This window comes from Nanorana parkeri, unplaced genomic scaffold, assembly GCF_000935625.1.
Source record: "Nanorana parkeri isolate BGI_ZX_2015 unplaced genomic scaffold, ASM93562v1 scaffold177, whole genome shotgun sequence".
Classification (NCBI taxonomy): Eukaryota; Metazoa; Chordata; class Amphibia; order Anura; family Dicroglossidae; genus Nanorana; species Nanorana parkeri.
Genome location: NW_017306445.1, coordinates 1,308,165 through 1,324,936, shown reverse-complemented (window position 1 = coordinate 1,324,936; position 16,772 = coordinate 1,308,165). Strand labels below are relative to the sequence as shown.

Genomic DNA, 16,772 nt, shown 5'->3' with positions numbered 1-16,772 from the left:
ATTCAACCATAATAGTTTCTCCAGTTCTTTTATTAAGCAAAACAAATTGAACACGGAGTATGTTGATTTTAGTTTTAGGATGTGATGAGTATTACTTTTCTTTTTTCCAGTGCATTGTGGGATATAGAGACCGGACAGCAGACCACGACCTTCACAGGGCACACTGGAGATGTGATGAGCTTGTCTCTGAGCCCTGACATGAGGACTTTTGTCTCTGGCGCTTGTGATGCTTCTTCTAAGCTGTGGGACATCCGTGATGGAATGTGCAGGCAGTCGTTTACAGGACACGTGTCCGATATTAATGCAGTCTGTGTAAGTAGTATGAAGTATTCTTGTACATCCGATAGTTGAAAGGTGGCGATTATTGGCCTCATTTTATACATTTGGGTACGGTTATTGATGGTAGTCAGCGCTAATGTCACAGAGATAATGAGAATAACATACGTAGGTGTACCAAGCAATCATTTGCTATTCCAGCATTAAACAGTCTCTGCGGTGCATTGGCGCCCAGGTGTAATGTGACCTATGCCGTAGTGTGGCAATTGGGCCGATGACAGTGGGATCTTTCGTTATATTGCTGTAGTAGTTCTGATTGCTGAAGAAAGTGTTTCAGTCTATCATTTTGCCAGCAAATTGTGCAAGTGCATTATCAGAATTACTAATGGCAGTCTAGAGCTACTACTCATTAGAAACACATAAGGGTCATCTGTAGATAATTAGTTTTTTTTTTTTTTGCTTCCCAGACCAAGCTAAACATCACTTAACATGTCAATAACTGGCTAATTTTTCTGATTGACAGCAGGGCCTGAGAACTAGGAACACACACAATTGCACATTCCTAATTCTCTGCTGCAGGCTTAATTAACATTCTCATTTTACATTCAGACTTCTAAAATCGTATTGTAGCCCCAAATAGTTAGGGATCTCTATCAGTAATCAAGGACGGGAAATGGTTTAGTTCTGCCATTCTGATGATGATGATTTTGTTTCAGTTTTTCCCCAATGGGCATGCCTTTGCCACCGGCTCTGACGATGCGACATGTAGGCTGTTTGACCTGCGTGCAGACCAGGAATTGATGATGTATTCGCATGACAACATCATTTGCGGTATCACATCAGTAGCATTCTCTAAAAGTGGTCGTTTGTTACTAGCGGGATATGATGACTTCAACTGCAACGTATGGGACACTTTGAAGGGTGAACGAGCAGGTGAGTGTTTAGGTTACTGATACAGCAGGGTTGATTTATTAGAGGAATAGAACATGTTCACTTTGTAAAGACCAATTATTCCAGAATGCTTTAAATGTCTTGTATCTCTAGGAATTGTAAAGGGCTGAAAGTGTATGTCAATTTCAAACATTTTTTCTTTACGCTAAGGAAGAGTTCTTCTCCATATCAGGTTTTTGTTTTTTTTTCCTGCCTGTGTCCTGCTTGGGAAATTTCTCTTCACTTCCTTCCTGGAGAAACAACAGGAAATGAAAAGAAATCTCTCCAGTGAGGGGAATTCCCATCTTAGATAGTTGTCACAGGGACAGGTGTCCGCATTGGAGGAGTCCCCCTCACTGCTTGCTTTGGTGGCAACTTTACAATGTTGGATTTCCTCTCACTTTCTATATCTGTGACAGTGGCCGCCAGGGCAAACAGAGGGGTGACTCTACCTAGCAGAGATACAGACAGAAATACTAACTTGACAAAAGGTTTAACCTTTCCCTATACAGACACTTTAAACGGGTACACCTTTTCTGTCATATATTGTAGTATTTCCCACAATAAACCTTTAATTGGCTTTTATGATTATCTAGTTGGATAGCGGTGGACATACACACATGCTCAGCTCTAGCCTCATGTTTGTAGCTGAAGTCTGTATTAGGAGGTTTGTAACTTTCTTTTCTCCAGTCGTCTATCAAGGACAGTAGGGTTACCAAGAGAGCACTCTTGGCAATGATAAACTTTAGGGGCCGTGGGCCTATTGGACAGAGTGGCATTATACAGCAGGAAGAAGGGCAAGGGCAATCTGCGGAAAAACTTTGAAAGCTTGGAGGCCTGGTGTCAAGAAAGAAAAGCGGCTATGAACACTTCTTCTATCCTAGGGTTCTTACAAGATGGGGTTGACTGAGGACTAGAAGGTCCAGTTGGTGGCCTTCCTAGATAGAAGACTGGCTATTTATTGGCCTCCCTGTTTATCTAGGTTTTTCAAAGCACTCTCTAGGAAAAGATCTAGTCTGGTCAAAGTTTTTTTCCTAAATGTGATCTTTCCCTGGTTCTTCAGAGGTTAATCTGAACTCCTATTGAGCCCATGGACTTGAAAGATAACTATGGGGTAAGTGTTTTTCCCCATAGTTCTCGTAAGGGTCACGGGACTAGCGTCCTCCCGCGACCCAAAGCTCACTATATCGCAAGCTACAGCTCGCGGTATACTGAGACCGCTGCAGCCGGGACGGATCCCAACATTACTGTCGATCCACCCATCTGCGTGAGTGACAGCTGGCTCTGCCTATCTAGAGGCAGAGTCAGCTGTACCCGCCCCCTCCCCCGTCCGTTCCGCCATTCAGCGCTGGAGAATCGGAGAGGAGTGGGGGATCCCTGCAGGGACCCGTGACTGACAGTCCCGGCTCTCTGCAGGGAGATGATCGAGAAGTGAGCAAGCGACGGTATGTGTTCACTCGCTTCCCGATCTATTGAGCCGACCTGTGACAGTCTCATTGTCACAGGTCGGCTAGAACTATGAGGTGAGTGATTTTCACTCCCCTCATAGTTCTCCTTTTTTAAAGTTTATCACTTTCAAGAAATCCCTCTTGGTAGCCCGGCTGTCCTGGAAATAGAATGATCGGTAAGTCTAACGCTGACTTTTCTTTTCTCTTTGTGCTTCCAGGGGTCCTTGCTGGTCATGACAACCGAGTGAGCTGTTTAGGCGTAACTGACGATGGCATGGCTGTAGCTACAGGGTCTTGGGACAGTTTTCTCAGAATCTGGAATTAACTTGGGCAAAGATAGCTGATCTTGTTAATTCTCCACCGAGATCTGGAGAGGTCAATGCTGCAGCCTATAGCTGTGAAATAACATTTCTACCTTGTATTTGCAGGTGAAGTTTTTCTATTCACTGATTATTATTACACAAAAAAAAGGCTTTCTTTAAACTAGTAAAAAATCAAGTTGAGGTCATAAAGGGTTCAAAGGGGGAGAGAGCACTGGTGACTATTTCAAAGGGGCTAGCACACAGGATCATGGTGACCGAGAGCCTAGGAGCCAGTCTTTATTTTGTGGCTTGGTTAAGTTGTTTTAACCCTTTTGCTGCTAGAAAAGTCAGTTTTGCATTGTAGACCTTTACAGCAGCCACACGGTTAAAGGATTTCTGCTTTGTGCTCAAAGTCTGCTGAGTCTGTACCTGTTTTTATTTTTTATTTTTTTTAATTATTATTTTTGTACATACCTGAATGTACACACTATAGCAGCCGATCATGTAATGTTTGTATGTAAAAAAAAAAAAATGACATACTTGATTGTTGTTTTTTTTTTAATTATTATTCTTTGTGAACTTGCTGTGGATGAGATGAATCATTGCTCTGTGTTTGTATCCATACGGTTGTAGTATATCTTCACGTTTAGACAGGCCAGTTTGTATATCTGCTCACCTCACCTTTTCCATATGGTATAATGGCATTGATAATTTGTGCAGTACATATGCAGGAAACATGTAACCCACTAGTCTGATTCCTGACTCGGATGCACTAAATGTAAATTGCTAAAATCCCCATCTACCTGCACTGAAAAAAGACTTGAACTTTTTTCTTTTGGGTCCTTCTTCCTTTTTTTTTCTTCTTTTTCAAAGCAACTCATTCATTTTAGTGATTTATTTTTTTTTTTACTTTCTCACGTGACAATCATGGATGAACAAATCGGTTTACACCTTTTTATTAGCGACTTTATGGAAAAATAGTGTCCTAGATGACCCATGACTTTTAATTTCTGAAGTTAGATTGTCATAGCTTACCAGAAGCTGGCCAAATCTGTTCTATTGGAATGGCTGCATTTCCGCACAGTTGCATAGTATGCAGTAGAAGCACACATGGCTGTGAAGTTGTCTAAACCTTTTGTAATTCTGTTTTAGACTTGCATTCTGTCACACTTTTGATGTGGCTGAGAGGGGAGATATTGGAGGGTGTGCACAATGCAGGGCAGTCGTCTGGTAGACTAGAAGCAGATGAAGACTTCTTGAATTGAGGTGGCTGGGTTAAAATGCACTTTCAGTAAGAATAATGAATCATTCAGCTAGCTGTTGGGCCTTGTATTGTTTCCATTGGCTAGTTCAAGTAGAATTGCATAGAAGGTAATTGCACTTCTGAGGATGGCTGCAGGCCCAGCAGCAAGGCTTATTGGTGCCAGGACAGTGAGCTGGTTTGGACCACTGTCTATCAGAATTTGCATTCTAGCCTTTGCACCTAGACTGTCTATAAAGTCTTCTAACCCGTCATGACACTGACGCTTGTTTTATAATGACATACTTTCAGCTCAGTACCCATCTGTGTTCCACTGGTTTAGGATAGCTCAGTCTGTGCATACAGCCTTAAGGTTGCATCACTTCATTGCTGGCCAAGCACAGGTGCCAAATCGTCTGCTTCTGCATCCCGTTCCCACTGAGGTCTTACTTCAACCAGGTGATTCCTATGGATAGCTGATGATCTTTACCCTGTTCTGACAAATGTGGGTGAACTCTGTCTGCTGCATACACCACAGGGAGTTTAAGTTTAGTGTTACCATTTATCATATACAAGTGTGCATAGGTGCCTACCAGTCCTTTAAAAAAAAAAGAGAATTTCTTCGGTCACATTGCGCAAACATATTCATCTAGTATTCAGTTTGTACAGCCAGCGAGGGGCTTTGTCCTGTATGACAGGTAGAGGTCAGGTAGAAATGCAAGAATCCAGACATAAATGGCCAGGTAGACATGCAGGGTCCAGACATTAGAAGCCAGGCAGACGTGCGGGGATTCGAGGTCAGGTAAACATACAGGAATCCAGACATTAGAGGTCAGGTAGACATGCAAGGGTCCAGGCAATAGAGGTCAGGTAGACATGCAGGAATCCAGGCAATAGAGGTCAGGCAGACATGCAGGAATCCAGGCAATAGAGGTCAGGCAGACATGCAGGAATCCAGGCAATAGAGGTCAGGCAGACATGCAGGAATCCAGGCAATAGAGGTCAGGCAGACATGCAGGGTCCAGGCAATAGAGGTCAGGCAGACATGCAGGGATCCAGACATTAGAGGTCAGGCAGACATACAGGAATCCAGGCAATAGAGGTCAGGCAGACATACAGGGATCCATACATACAGGGATCCATACATTAGAGGTCAGGTAGACACGTGGGGATCCAGACATTAGAGGGCAGGCAGACATACAGGGATGCAGACATTAGTGGTCGGGTAGACATACAGGGGTCCAGGCAATAGAGGTCAGGTAGACATACAGGGATCCATACATTAGAGGTCAGGCAGACATACAGGGATCCAGACATTAGAGGTCAGGTAGACACGTGGGGATCCAGACATTAGAGGGCAGGCAGACATTAGTGGTCGGGTAGACATACAGGGATCCAGACATTAGAGGTCAGGCAGACATACAGGGATCCAGACATTAGAGGTCAGGCAGACATACAGGGATCCAGACATTAGAGGTCAGGCAGACATACAGGGATCCAGACACTAGAGGCCAGGTAGACATACAGGGATCCAGACACTAGAGGCCAGGTAGACATACACTTCTTTCCTATAGATCAACTTTGGAGTATGGTCAGACACCTACAACTTCTCTTACCTGGCTTATCTTGGGGGTAAGAGAGATGGCAGAAAATATCCCCAGAGATCTATATTCCGGCATCCATCATCACACCTGTAAGACTTTAAAACTGTGTTTGTGCCATTTCCATAATAATACCTAACCATTAAGGTTCCTATATGCTCCTTTACATGCTGGTAAAATGTTGTACAGCCAAATATTACGTTGCCACTTCCTGGCTTGTGATCACATTCCCAATTGCTATTAGGTGGCCATTTCAGCTTCCATTCCAGAAGTAATTGACTTCATCAGCTTTTGTTCTTGAGCACTTGTATGAGGTGGCCTCACCTTGGCCCGGTCCTACTAATGTGCCAACGCTATGTGCTTTAGGACATCCATAGTTCACATTCCCAAGCTATGGTCCCACTAGCATGTCAAGAGGAAAGGTTTAGAATGAAGGTGAAAAGAACATTGATCTTCAGACCTGAGCACATTGGGAGCGGATTTCACAAAGCGTTCCTACTCATTACTGTTCCTTATATACATTATATCTGCCAAAAATGAAGTGTTCTTTCTGGATATGAAGGTCCAAGAGCCAAAACGACGATAAAATAGGTGCCGTGTTTTATGTGTAAGCTGCTCCAGGCATAGCTCCTTAATGGAATGAAACCTTTGTAAAAACCTGTTGTGGGTTCATTCCTCAGAGACGTATGAAGGGCAGTGATGACGTGTGAGTGCAGACATTTGTAATAATCCAACAATGAAGGGGTACGATGGGGTTCCAATACTCTGCGCATTATCATTCCTCTGTATGCTCTGTTGTGGAATGAGCACATTGGTTGAAAAGCGCCTAATTGTCATTGGGTGGGAAGAGACAAAAGTCACTTTAACTCAAAGGCTATCCAGTGACAAAACCGCTTGTCCTTTGCACCCAGCACATAGTCATAGAGTGGAGGAAGCCTTCTGAGGGCATGCTGTGACATCACTTTGTACTTCAGTGATGTCACTGGTTTTTGTGGCAGTTTCTGGCATATTTTCTCCTGAAGTGTTAGAGCCAACAAAACTTCTAGTGTTCTTGTGTGACTTCCTGTTCCTGTTATTACTGTGCCTCTCGCCATGTTTCCATGAAGAACGTGCCAGGCAGACTTCTACCTTCTACATCACTTTTCTGCCCAGCCAGTCTTCTGAAACGTGTACCTGACGCACACGGACTCCTTCCAGCTGGGGGACATCTCCCTGTTGCAGATTTGCAGCTTCTGCTTTCATTTGCCAGACTCTTAGACAATAATTCAGAGATCGGTGATGCTGATTTTGTCTGTTGAACAGAAAGGTGATACTGGAACCTGCAGAGCTGAGATAGGAAATCATAGTCTCGCCTTCCTGACTGTGCTGTGTGGTTCAGGGCTGTAAATCACAAGGCTGGCTGAACAAAATGGAAAATATTTGGGCAGGTGAAACGGTTCACATATTTGGATTTCAGCCGTGTATTTAGTTTTTTACGTTGCGGTGACTTTAAAGTGTTATTAAACCCTCTGTGGAAGAATCATTAGAATAAAATGTAGCAGCATAAGTTGCGTAATCCTTGTTTCCTAGTAGTGCTCTGGAGCTGTGTTCAGAAGGATGCGCAGCACAGGCACATGCACAATAGGGTGGAATCATGGGAAATGTAGTCCCAAAGATCTGATGTGCTTAGGGTGCCCTCCCAAGCTGGACGTTTAGGGAAGTGCTACAGAGAGGGATGCAGGAGACCCAACCTGGGATACATTGAAGAATATATATATATATATTAGCTACCAGTTGGATGTGGCTTATTGTAAATGGTGTTATCACACTGAGGGTTCCATACTACGTTTGAGCGTGCTGCAGTGCCATCGCCTCTTGTCTATAGCCCCCGACCTTTTAAAGTTTCTCCTATGACAAGGTAGATGTGTTTCTGATGTGAAGTGGCCAGGAGTACCAGGATATACATATGACTTTTTGGCTTTGTTGTAGTAAGCAGGATTTTCTAAGAGTACATGTGAAGTTTACTATGTGTAGACATTGGCCACAAAATTGGCCCAGTTTCTCTATACACGAGCTGGGCCGGTTGTGTAGTATGTCGGGTATTTCATCTTTGATGGATTGTATTCACAGGGAAATGCTGATCCCTAAGAATCCTTCATATATTTATAGCCGGTTTTCTTCTGACTAGAAATCCACAAGGTGCCAATATCTAAAACCGGTTATAATGCCAACTCGAGTGAACCACTGTGTCAGGAGCGTGTTCCCACTTCTGACACTTGTGGCAGCCATTTTGGGGGGCAGATGCAATATGGTTGCCCCCAAACCTCTTTATGTGCACCGGCTGCTACATGAAGTATAGGGCGTGGGGCTCCACATTGCCAAATGACAGCTTGTGACGTTTCATATGTGCATTGAAAGGTAGCTTCATGTCGGGTGCATTGGAGGCATGCTACTCCTAAGACACTTTCATCCATAGGTGTCTGTGTGCCGTGCTGATATACTAAAGAGCATTTCACTGATAACATAGTAAATGTGCAGCTTTGAGCTCTAAATTCTCCTTTGCCAAATATGCAGAGCCCCGAAACTGACTTCTTTTTGGCCTTCACTGGTTCTATAAAGACCCGTTCTATAAGATAGCCCCAGTCACGTGTATTGGACCTTAAAGGGGCAGGCCGTCACTTTTCTGCCTCGATGGGAAAGTGGACTATACGGTGCGCCTTCTCCTACCAGAATAAGCCGCTCTGCATTCAGTACATTCCAACACTATGGTGTTCTAGAAGACCATTGCTACTATTGGCCTCATGTACTGTATCCCAGTGTCTGCGTAACTGAAGCTCAGGCGAACATTTGTATCCGCAGTGAGGTTTTCTGGAAGAGTGAGCGAATGTGCGAGTGCGTTTCATGTGCAAGTAATGAAGCATGGTTCATGAGCACCTTGTCTACTCTCTGGCATGCATGCTAGTGAAATCTCTTCCTGAAGTTTCCGAGGCACCACTGGCCTTGTCTCTCTTCTCTTTTTATCCAATTGCTGGTTGTATAAAATACATGCAGAATGTTTAATGCCGTGTTGTATGGTAATATGTGCAAACAGTGTTACTGATTGATATAATAACCTAATAACACATTTACATGTGCCTCACCAATTCTTCTACCACACAGTATGATAGGGTTCGAATATTATGGACTTCAGTGGAGACTAGTTCTAGAACGTTGCAGCCTTTTATTGCTTTCTTTACATAGTGGTGCTTAATCCTGTGTGTTTCTCCATTCTGGGGGAATAAAGGCAAAAAGAAAAAAAAAATACATAAAATCTCTCTCTAAAAAAAAAAAAACACAAAAAAAATCCCTCTCCTTCTTCTTCTAACATGTGAGTTATACACTTTATATCCATTGAAAGTCCAGGGTTTAGTTGCTTTTGAGGAAACATTGTTTGGTTGCTGTAATATACACTTTTACCAATTGGACTATTCTAGCACATTCATTTTATAACATTTTTACTCATGTGTTGCTGACTTTGACAAAAGGCTTTATAAATATCGATTCTGAATTAATTCTGCACTGCCTTTTGGATTGTGTATGTATTAAGAACTGTCTTAAAGGTTTTAAGCCAATTAAAAACCAGGGACATACCGTGCTTTTTTTTGTTTCCCATTTCTTTTATTCTGTTCTCCTTTAACAGTCGCTGTTGTTTAAACAAAAACAAAAATATCCCTGTGAAATAATCACTTGCTATATACGTTTTGTTTATATTTTTTCCACAATTGATTTTTTTTCTTTGTATTTGTACAGTGGCTCAGTGAAACCAATATGTTGCCATGAATTGATATTGTAACCAATAAACAAGTGCTTTTAACCAGATGACTGTTGTTCATTCTTCTTCATAACAATTTGCCTTCTCTGTCGTTTTAATGCAAAAAAGTTAAGCTGACCTGATCTTTTAGGGCCTGTTCACACCAGGCACAGTGCGTTCTGGCCGGATCACACGAACGCAGTGCAGCCGGCTCACATTGTTGTGGGACAGGAGGGGGTGTGGCGGTCCATTGAAGTGAATGGCATCGTAGTTACGCCCTCTGGCCGCAATGCGTGGCAGTGCTACGGTAGCCCCACTGCAAGGGTTAATTTTGAGGAAAAAAAATCTGATGTCCTTAGAAATTCCCTTTTAAAAATACACTAAAGTGGAGATGTGAACCAGACTATAAGAAACATTTCTATTTAAATTGCTGCAGGAAAATGGACGACCGCTTACCAGACCCTCTGTTCGTCCTGGAGATCACGGCCATTCCAAAACAGAAGAGGTGACACAAATGGCAATGAGTACAAAAAGTCATAAGTCCTGTAACACTCCTTACTGAAATCCCCCCCCCCCCCAAAAAAAGTAAATGGGTGGTTGAAATGACAGCGGATGGCGTTGCACACAAAACAGCTTTAAATGTAGATGTCACCAGCACGACAGAAGCTCGTAAGTCGGTGCTTATGAGTAGAAATGTCTACTCTGAGCCTGATGAAGGGGACCCTGTGTGGCCCCGAAAGCATTTGTTATTCTGAGTGACCTATTATAAATGGATTTGCACTGACATGAGCTTCTGTCGTGCTGGTAACATCTACATTTACTAATGGCAATGAAAGCCGAGGTTCTAATTCTAACCCCTTTTTTTTTCTCTCTGATGTGAACAGGCAAACATTAGATCCCCATTCAGGGCCTACATATAAAGGGGATAGTTTTGCTGTTTCATAAATATCAATAGATGTAATGGTGTACTGTGTAAAAGGTAAGTAGGGATTCCTGGTATGGCTGCCCAATGAGGCGGCAGAAGGGGCCGCTGGGGCTCAGCCTCGGAAGCTGGTATTTCCCCCCATAACTGCTCACTCTGACATGGACTCGGTAACATTCTGGCCACTTCTCCATGCTAAATGTCTTCCGTTGTAAGCTATTTGTTTCCTGGTATGAACTGCTGGTTTCCAATACTCTTCTAATATTTCCGAGAGATTCACATTAGGCCTCTGGGTAGACTAGTCCATAACCCTCTATTTCCACCACCATGCATCACAGTTTGTATGATGATCGTCTTTGGTTTGCACATTTGTCTCGGAGGACCGGTCTTTTCCTATACAGGTGAAACTCGAATAATTAGAATATTGTGCAAAAGTTCATTTATTTCACTAATGCAACTTAAAAGGTGAAACTAATATATGAGATAGACTCATTACATGCAAAGCAAGATAATTCAAGCCGTGATTTGTCATAATTGTGATGATTATGGCTTACAGCTCATGAAAACCCCAAGAACCCCAAATCCACAACCTCAAAAAAGTAGATTATTACATGCAATCAATAAAACAAGGATTGTACATAGAACAATATCGGACCTCTGAAAAGTACAAGCATGCATATGTACTCAGTACTTGGTTTGGGCCCCTTTTGCAGCACTTACTGCAATTACTTTTGCACGATATTCTAATTATTCGAGTTTCACCTGTACATTCAATGGCAAGCTGTAGTCTTACACTAATATTCTTTTTGTACAGCAAAGACTTTTCTTTATCGTCCATTGAGGGACACATGGATAGAAGACAATCATAAATAATTGGGTTATACTGCTGCCATCAGGAGGTCTGGGGAAATTGAGCCAGTCCAATATACTGTATAACCCTGCCTCTAATCATGCTTCAGTTTTTTTGCTAGTGTCCAAAGTAGGGATGTCCCGATACCGATGCTAGTATCGGAATCGGGCCCGATACAGGGCATTTTGACAAGTACTTGTACTTGTCAAAATGCCCCGATTTTCTCTCTGCTCTGATCCATTACAAGGAGAATATATTAGCCACAGAGCAATGCACAGGTCCATAGTAATGTCACAGCTTCCAGTGTAAGCCAGTCTCTGAAGACTCGCTCTGAGTAGGCCCATGGATGGGGCATAGATATGCTAGAATGTGACCATTGGGCTTTGTATGGCACTTTCTAGACCTGTGGGTACTGTGTCAGCTGTGTGTACTGGTCAGTTAGTGGTAGAGCACTCTCTAGATTCAGCAGTGGCCCAACCTCTAAGGCAGGGGTGCCCATTAGGTAGATCGCAAAGCGAACACTGGTAGATCGCGATCAGCTCACTGACCTGTGTCCTGTCCTCCCGCGGTGCTCATGTGGCTGAGATGGGACGGAGAGAGGAGAGGAGACTTGGGAAGCTGCTGCAGTGGAGGTAAGAAAAGACAGACAGGAGAGAGACGGCAGAGAAAGTGACAGAAGAGACAGCAGAGAGAAAAGAGACAGTAGATAGAAACAGGGGAGAGATAGAGGAAAGAGAGGGCCGGTTCACACCACAAAGTCTGTGTTCCAGAGTGTTCGGCCTCTAGGACGCATTGGACGGCAAGCTGGCCGACTCCCATCGTTCAGGGGCAGGGACGTAGCGGTGCATTGAAGTCAATGGCACCGCAGCCATGCCCCCCCCACCCTCCGTGTGATCGCCCGCACAAAAGGAGAACATTAATGTGCCTGCGTTCCTAGTGCGGTGATTGCACTGGGGGCGTGGCTGCCGTTCCATTTGACTTCAATGCACTGCCCCGCCCCGCCCCGCCCCTGAATGCAGGTGTTTTTCATTGGTAGATCTCTTTGAGCTCGTCATTTGAAAAGTATATCTCTAGACGAAAAATTGTGGGCGCCCCTGTTCTAAGGTATACCCAGTCTCTGGAGTCTTCCCCTGACACAGATATATTGGTAAGTGGTAGACATGTGCGCTGGCAAAAAATTTGTTTCGTTTGGATTCGGATTTTGGGTCACTTCGTTTTTTCGGAATTCGGACGAAATTCGTTAGCGGTAGTAGTTTTCGTTTCCGTTCATTTGTTGCAGCAAAGTGACATTTGAGTGGGGAAAAATGTTTTTCTCAGTTTGCTGCAACGAACAAACAAATAAGAAACGAAAACGACTACCACTAATGAATTTTGGAAACGGAAATTCAGATTCGTTTGCATTTGTTATATCTGTAATTCATAAAAACATCCGAATTTCCGAAAATGTGTCCGAATTTCGTTTCGGAACGAATCGCAGATGTCTAGTAAGTGGTATCTTTGCCATCAGCTTTGTATGTGGTGCCTTCCAGACCTGTGTGTACTGGCCAGTTAGTTGCTAGTTCTGTGTAACTTATCCTGTGAAAGTATACCTCCGAAACAAAGGCATCCTGATGTTATCTTCAGACACTACACACCCCATGTTGTTCTTCGTCCTTGAACCGAGAGTGCTCTCATCACTGGAGCAAACGTATAACTCCGGGTATACCCAGTCTCCGATAATACTTGATCCGATGGAAACTTTAATATGTATTTGGACATTAAACTCTGGCATGACGCCCAGTCCTTGTACTGTGCCTGTTGGTGGCACAATACCGGTGTGTCCCAATCTCGGGACAGACTTATCACTAGATGTCTGTTTGCAATGAACACATTTTTGAGGTGACCTTTGTGCACTGGATACTGCTTAAGTACTGAGTATCCAGACCTGGACAGTGACCATGTTCCTATCACTCATTAATGAGCTGGTTTATGATCCAGGAACAGTGGGAATTGCCTCCTGGATTTCAGCTGTTAGACTCCATATTTTAAAGCCTTTGCTTCCTGAGGTAACTCCATCATTATGTGTGGTCACAGCGATGATGTCACTCACAACATACAGCTCTGCACAAAGATATTGCAATATGTGACTTTGCATTGTAGCACTAACCATGCTTTTTGTCCTGTGTCGTTTTACATGCAGTGGTACCACCTCAGGTATATAACCCAGGCTCTGTTTACCTCCGAACACAGCAAAGAGAACCTGCTATGTGACTATCATTAGAGGTGTCTTCTGATCCTTCTTTCCCCCCCCTCAAGTGGGGGGTCTGTCTAGAATTGCTCTGGCAATCTAATCCTGTTCATATAATCGCACTCTGTTATTTTTATATATATATATATATATATATAGAAGTTTTCACATCTCGCTGTGCAACTCCTTTTTCTAGCTGTATTCTGCCCTATGTCAATTTTCACTGTTTGTGTTAGTGATGTTTGGATACCAGTGCCGATACTTGCCATTTTCACAGGAACTACCAGGCAAACTGGGCCCCGGTACTCCAGCACTGTTCCAAAATCATTAGTCTGTATTGTTTTAGAAAAACTGTCACACTAAACAAAAATATATCAGTACTCGTATCTGTGAGGACTTGGGCAAGTATCAGTACTTGTATTTGCAAAAATGGTATCTGTGCTCCCCTAATATATTTGTATATAAAAAGAAAATCGTACATTAAAACAGAGATGTACAAATCCCAGGAGCTCCGTGTGCTCCTTACAAATGACAGCTGCCTCCTAACGTTTGAATTTTTCTCCAGCCTAGTCTTGGAGCAGGAAAAGTATCTGTACTTGTACCAAGTATACGGAACTTGGTATCTGAACATCCCTAGTTTGTGTAATTGGTGACAAGCAGTCTGCTATCCAGTCTTGGGCGGTGTTTGCAGCTCCTTTTTTTGCTGATCCTGTACCCCACCCCATCTATATTCTGAGTAGGCGGGTAGGGCTGAACTACAAAATCTACCACACCTTTTTTTTTTTCTAAAGTAATGGTTCAGCCTAAAATAACTGTGCTGACTTATTCCGCTAGGGGCAGATAACACATGCACCCCCCTACACTCCTTCCCACCTTTCTGGCCTCTAGGAAATCTCAGACTGCACACCTGCTGGTACAGACATTGCTGTCCTTTCCGGCCTCCAGCCTTGCTATAGTATCTGCCCTCAGGGGTTTAATCACTTGGGCTGCCTGAGATCCTCACCTGCACCTACTGCCTAGGTTCTATGCTACCGCCTTGCATTCATTTATCGGTGCAACATGTCTATTAATATTAGGGCTGCACCGATATATCGGCCGAAAATGGCACTTTTGGCATAATGCCGAAAAGAGCCATGTTTCGGCCGATACATCGGGGCATCCCTGGTTTCTTTTATCCCCGCTGGGCGCTGCTCTGTCCCAGCGGGGAGAAAAGAAAGTGACAGCCGGCCGAGCGCTGCAGGACGAGAGCGATGTGAGAGGCCGGCGTCTCTCCTCCCACAACGCTCAGCCGCCTATCACAGTCCGGCAGAGCGATGTGGGGGCAGAGACAGCGCTGTCACGGGAGGCTGGGCTGTCACGGGAGGCTGGGCTTTCCTCTCTACACGGCTCGATCAGCCTCCTGTGACAGCGTTTCAGAGAGAAAAGCAAGGTACAAACACTCAGTGATCAGTGATCGCTGAGTGTGTGCACATAATTGAGGACATGGTATGTTAACTATATCCTCAATTATGAATGAATGGGAGTGATCTACATCACCCCCATTCATTCATCATTGCGGTTATAGTAAACAATGTTCACATGTTATCAATGAACAGGAACACTCAGAGGATTCCTGTTCATTGATAACTGGGGATACAGAAAAAGAGATAGAAAAAGAGATTGAGAACACAGAGTCCTCTATTTAAAAAAAGGGAAATATCAGGAGTCTGTTTAGACCCCTAATATTTCCCCGTAGCCCCTTAAAATAAAAATATTTAATGAAAAATGAAATAAAAATAAATATAAAAAATAAAATACTTAAAAAAATTAAAAACATTTTCAGTTTCGGTCTGACATTTTTTTTTAATTTCGGTTGCGTTTCGGTTTTAAAATTTCCATTTCGGTGTATCTCTAAGTAATATGCATCCTGAAGACCATCCTGTCACTAGAGGTGACCTCCTGAAGACCGCCTTGTCACTAGAGGTGACCTCCTGAAGACCGTCCTGTCAGTACAGGTGACCATTTTTTTACTCCCCTGTCAAGGAGTGTTTTTCTACAGGAAACTAGTTGTGCTATTTTGGAACATGGGCCCCCTACTGCGATAGGTTTGTCCTCTTTTTCCAGCTTCAGTATGTGGCCTATTATGCATGCTCGGTCTTTTAGGCCTCACATTCCTAATTCTAATTACATTTTTTTACCAGTATGTGCAGATTTGATGGCATGCTCTGCAAGCAGGAGCTAGTTCTGACCTTGTTGGCCCTCTAACTCAAGGTATCTGGCATCCCTGCAGTTATTTCTTACTCTGATTCAGAACCCACTCAATCCTAAATCTCAAACTTGATATCCAGATGCTCTGTCTTTTGCTGGTTCTTCAGACACTCAGACCTTTCCTATACCCTCTTCTCTAGAAAACTTCCTAAAGGAAGACTGGAAATGTCCAATTCATCCAAGGCCCTTCCCTGGTGATATAAAGATTTTGCCTATAGGAACAGACTTTCTGGCTACATGGTCCCTACCCTTTGTGGAGCTCTGGTTTTAATGGAATAGACACCCACCATATTGCTTCTGTGAATTATGTCTTTACCTATAGGGAGTTTACTTGATGCTCACTTGGAATCCCTCCTTAGAGAAATGCATTTGAGGGGCTCATAGGAATTGGGAATATAAAACGAGGGAGGTGGAAAAGTGTGTGTGAAACTGGGGGGGCTATAATCTGACAGGGATAATTAGGCTGGGGGAAGACAGCAGGACATGGGTGGGGGGAATAGTAAGGTTGGCTGAGAGGATTTGAAGGCCATAAAAAGGGAACTAGAGCTGGAGAACAATAAAAGTGCATATTGTAGAGGAAGGTTTCTCAACAAGGGTTCAATGAAAAAGTTGTCCAAATAAATGCATTTTCCACTGAGCACCAATGTACCCAAGTTTTATTATTCATGTATTCTATCTACAACCCTCTGCCCATGATAATGTCTGATGAGCGAGAGATCTGAACATTTTTTCCCCCAAGGGTTCCATTAAATATTAAAGATTTAGATTTTGTGAATGAATACACCAAGGTCATTTGCTCAAGTGTATATACCCTTTCGGTGTGTTGCCAAACCCCCGAGAAGTTGGAGGTATCCCCCTCGCTTGCTATTCCAGTAACAATTCAAAGTAAGGGAAATCCCTGTAACTAGAACCAGTCTTCACAAGAACAGAAGCAGATGTGAGAAATACAAATCTTCACTT

General features: G+C 43.4%; 1 protein-coding gene and 1 long non-coding RNA gene across 3 annotated transcripts in view; one reads left to right on the top strand and one right to left on the bottom strand.

Moving 5' to 3' along the window:
• GNB4 (G protein subunit beta 4) overlaps positions 1 to 3,488 on the top strand; it is an 88,398-nt gene extending 84,910 nt beyond the window's left edge. For both annotated transcript variants that reach the window (XM_018554902.1, XM_018554901.1), the window contains exons 8-10: positions 111 to 312; positions 993 to 1,209; positions 2,873 to 3,488. In XM_018554902.1, coding sequence (XP_018410404.1) covers positions 111 to 312; positions 993 to 1,209; positions 2,873 to 2,979 — 526 coding nt within the window. In that variant the 3' untranslated portion in view covers positions 2,980 to 3,488. The remainder of the gene's footprint in view (positions 1 to 110; positions 313 to 992; positions 1,210 to 2,872) is intronic.
• Positions 3,489 to 8,067: 4,579 nt separating this feature from the next.
• On the bottom strand, positions 8,068 to 15,536 carry LOC108785763. Its single transcript, XR_001941151.1, has 3 exons — positions 15,523 to 15,536; positions 10,799 to 10,801; positions 8,068 to 8,165 (listed from the first exon to the last, which is right to left on the bottom strand). It is a non-coding gene; the product is annotated as an uncharacterized LOC108785763 (long non-coding RNA).
• Between the last annotated feature and the right edge of the window lie 1,236 nt (positions 15,537 to 16,772).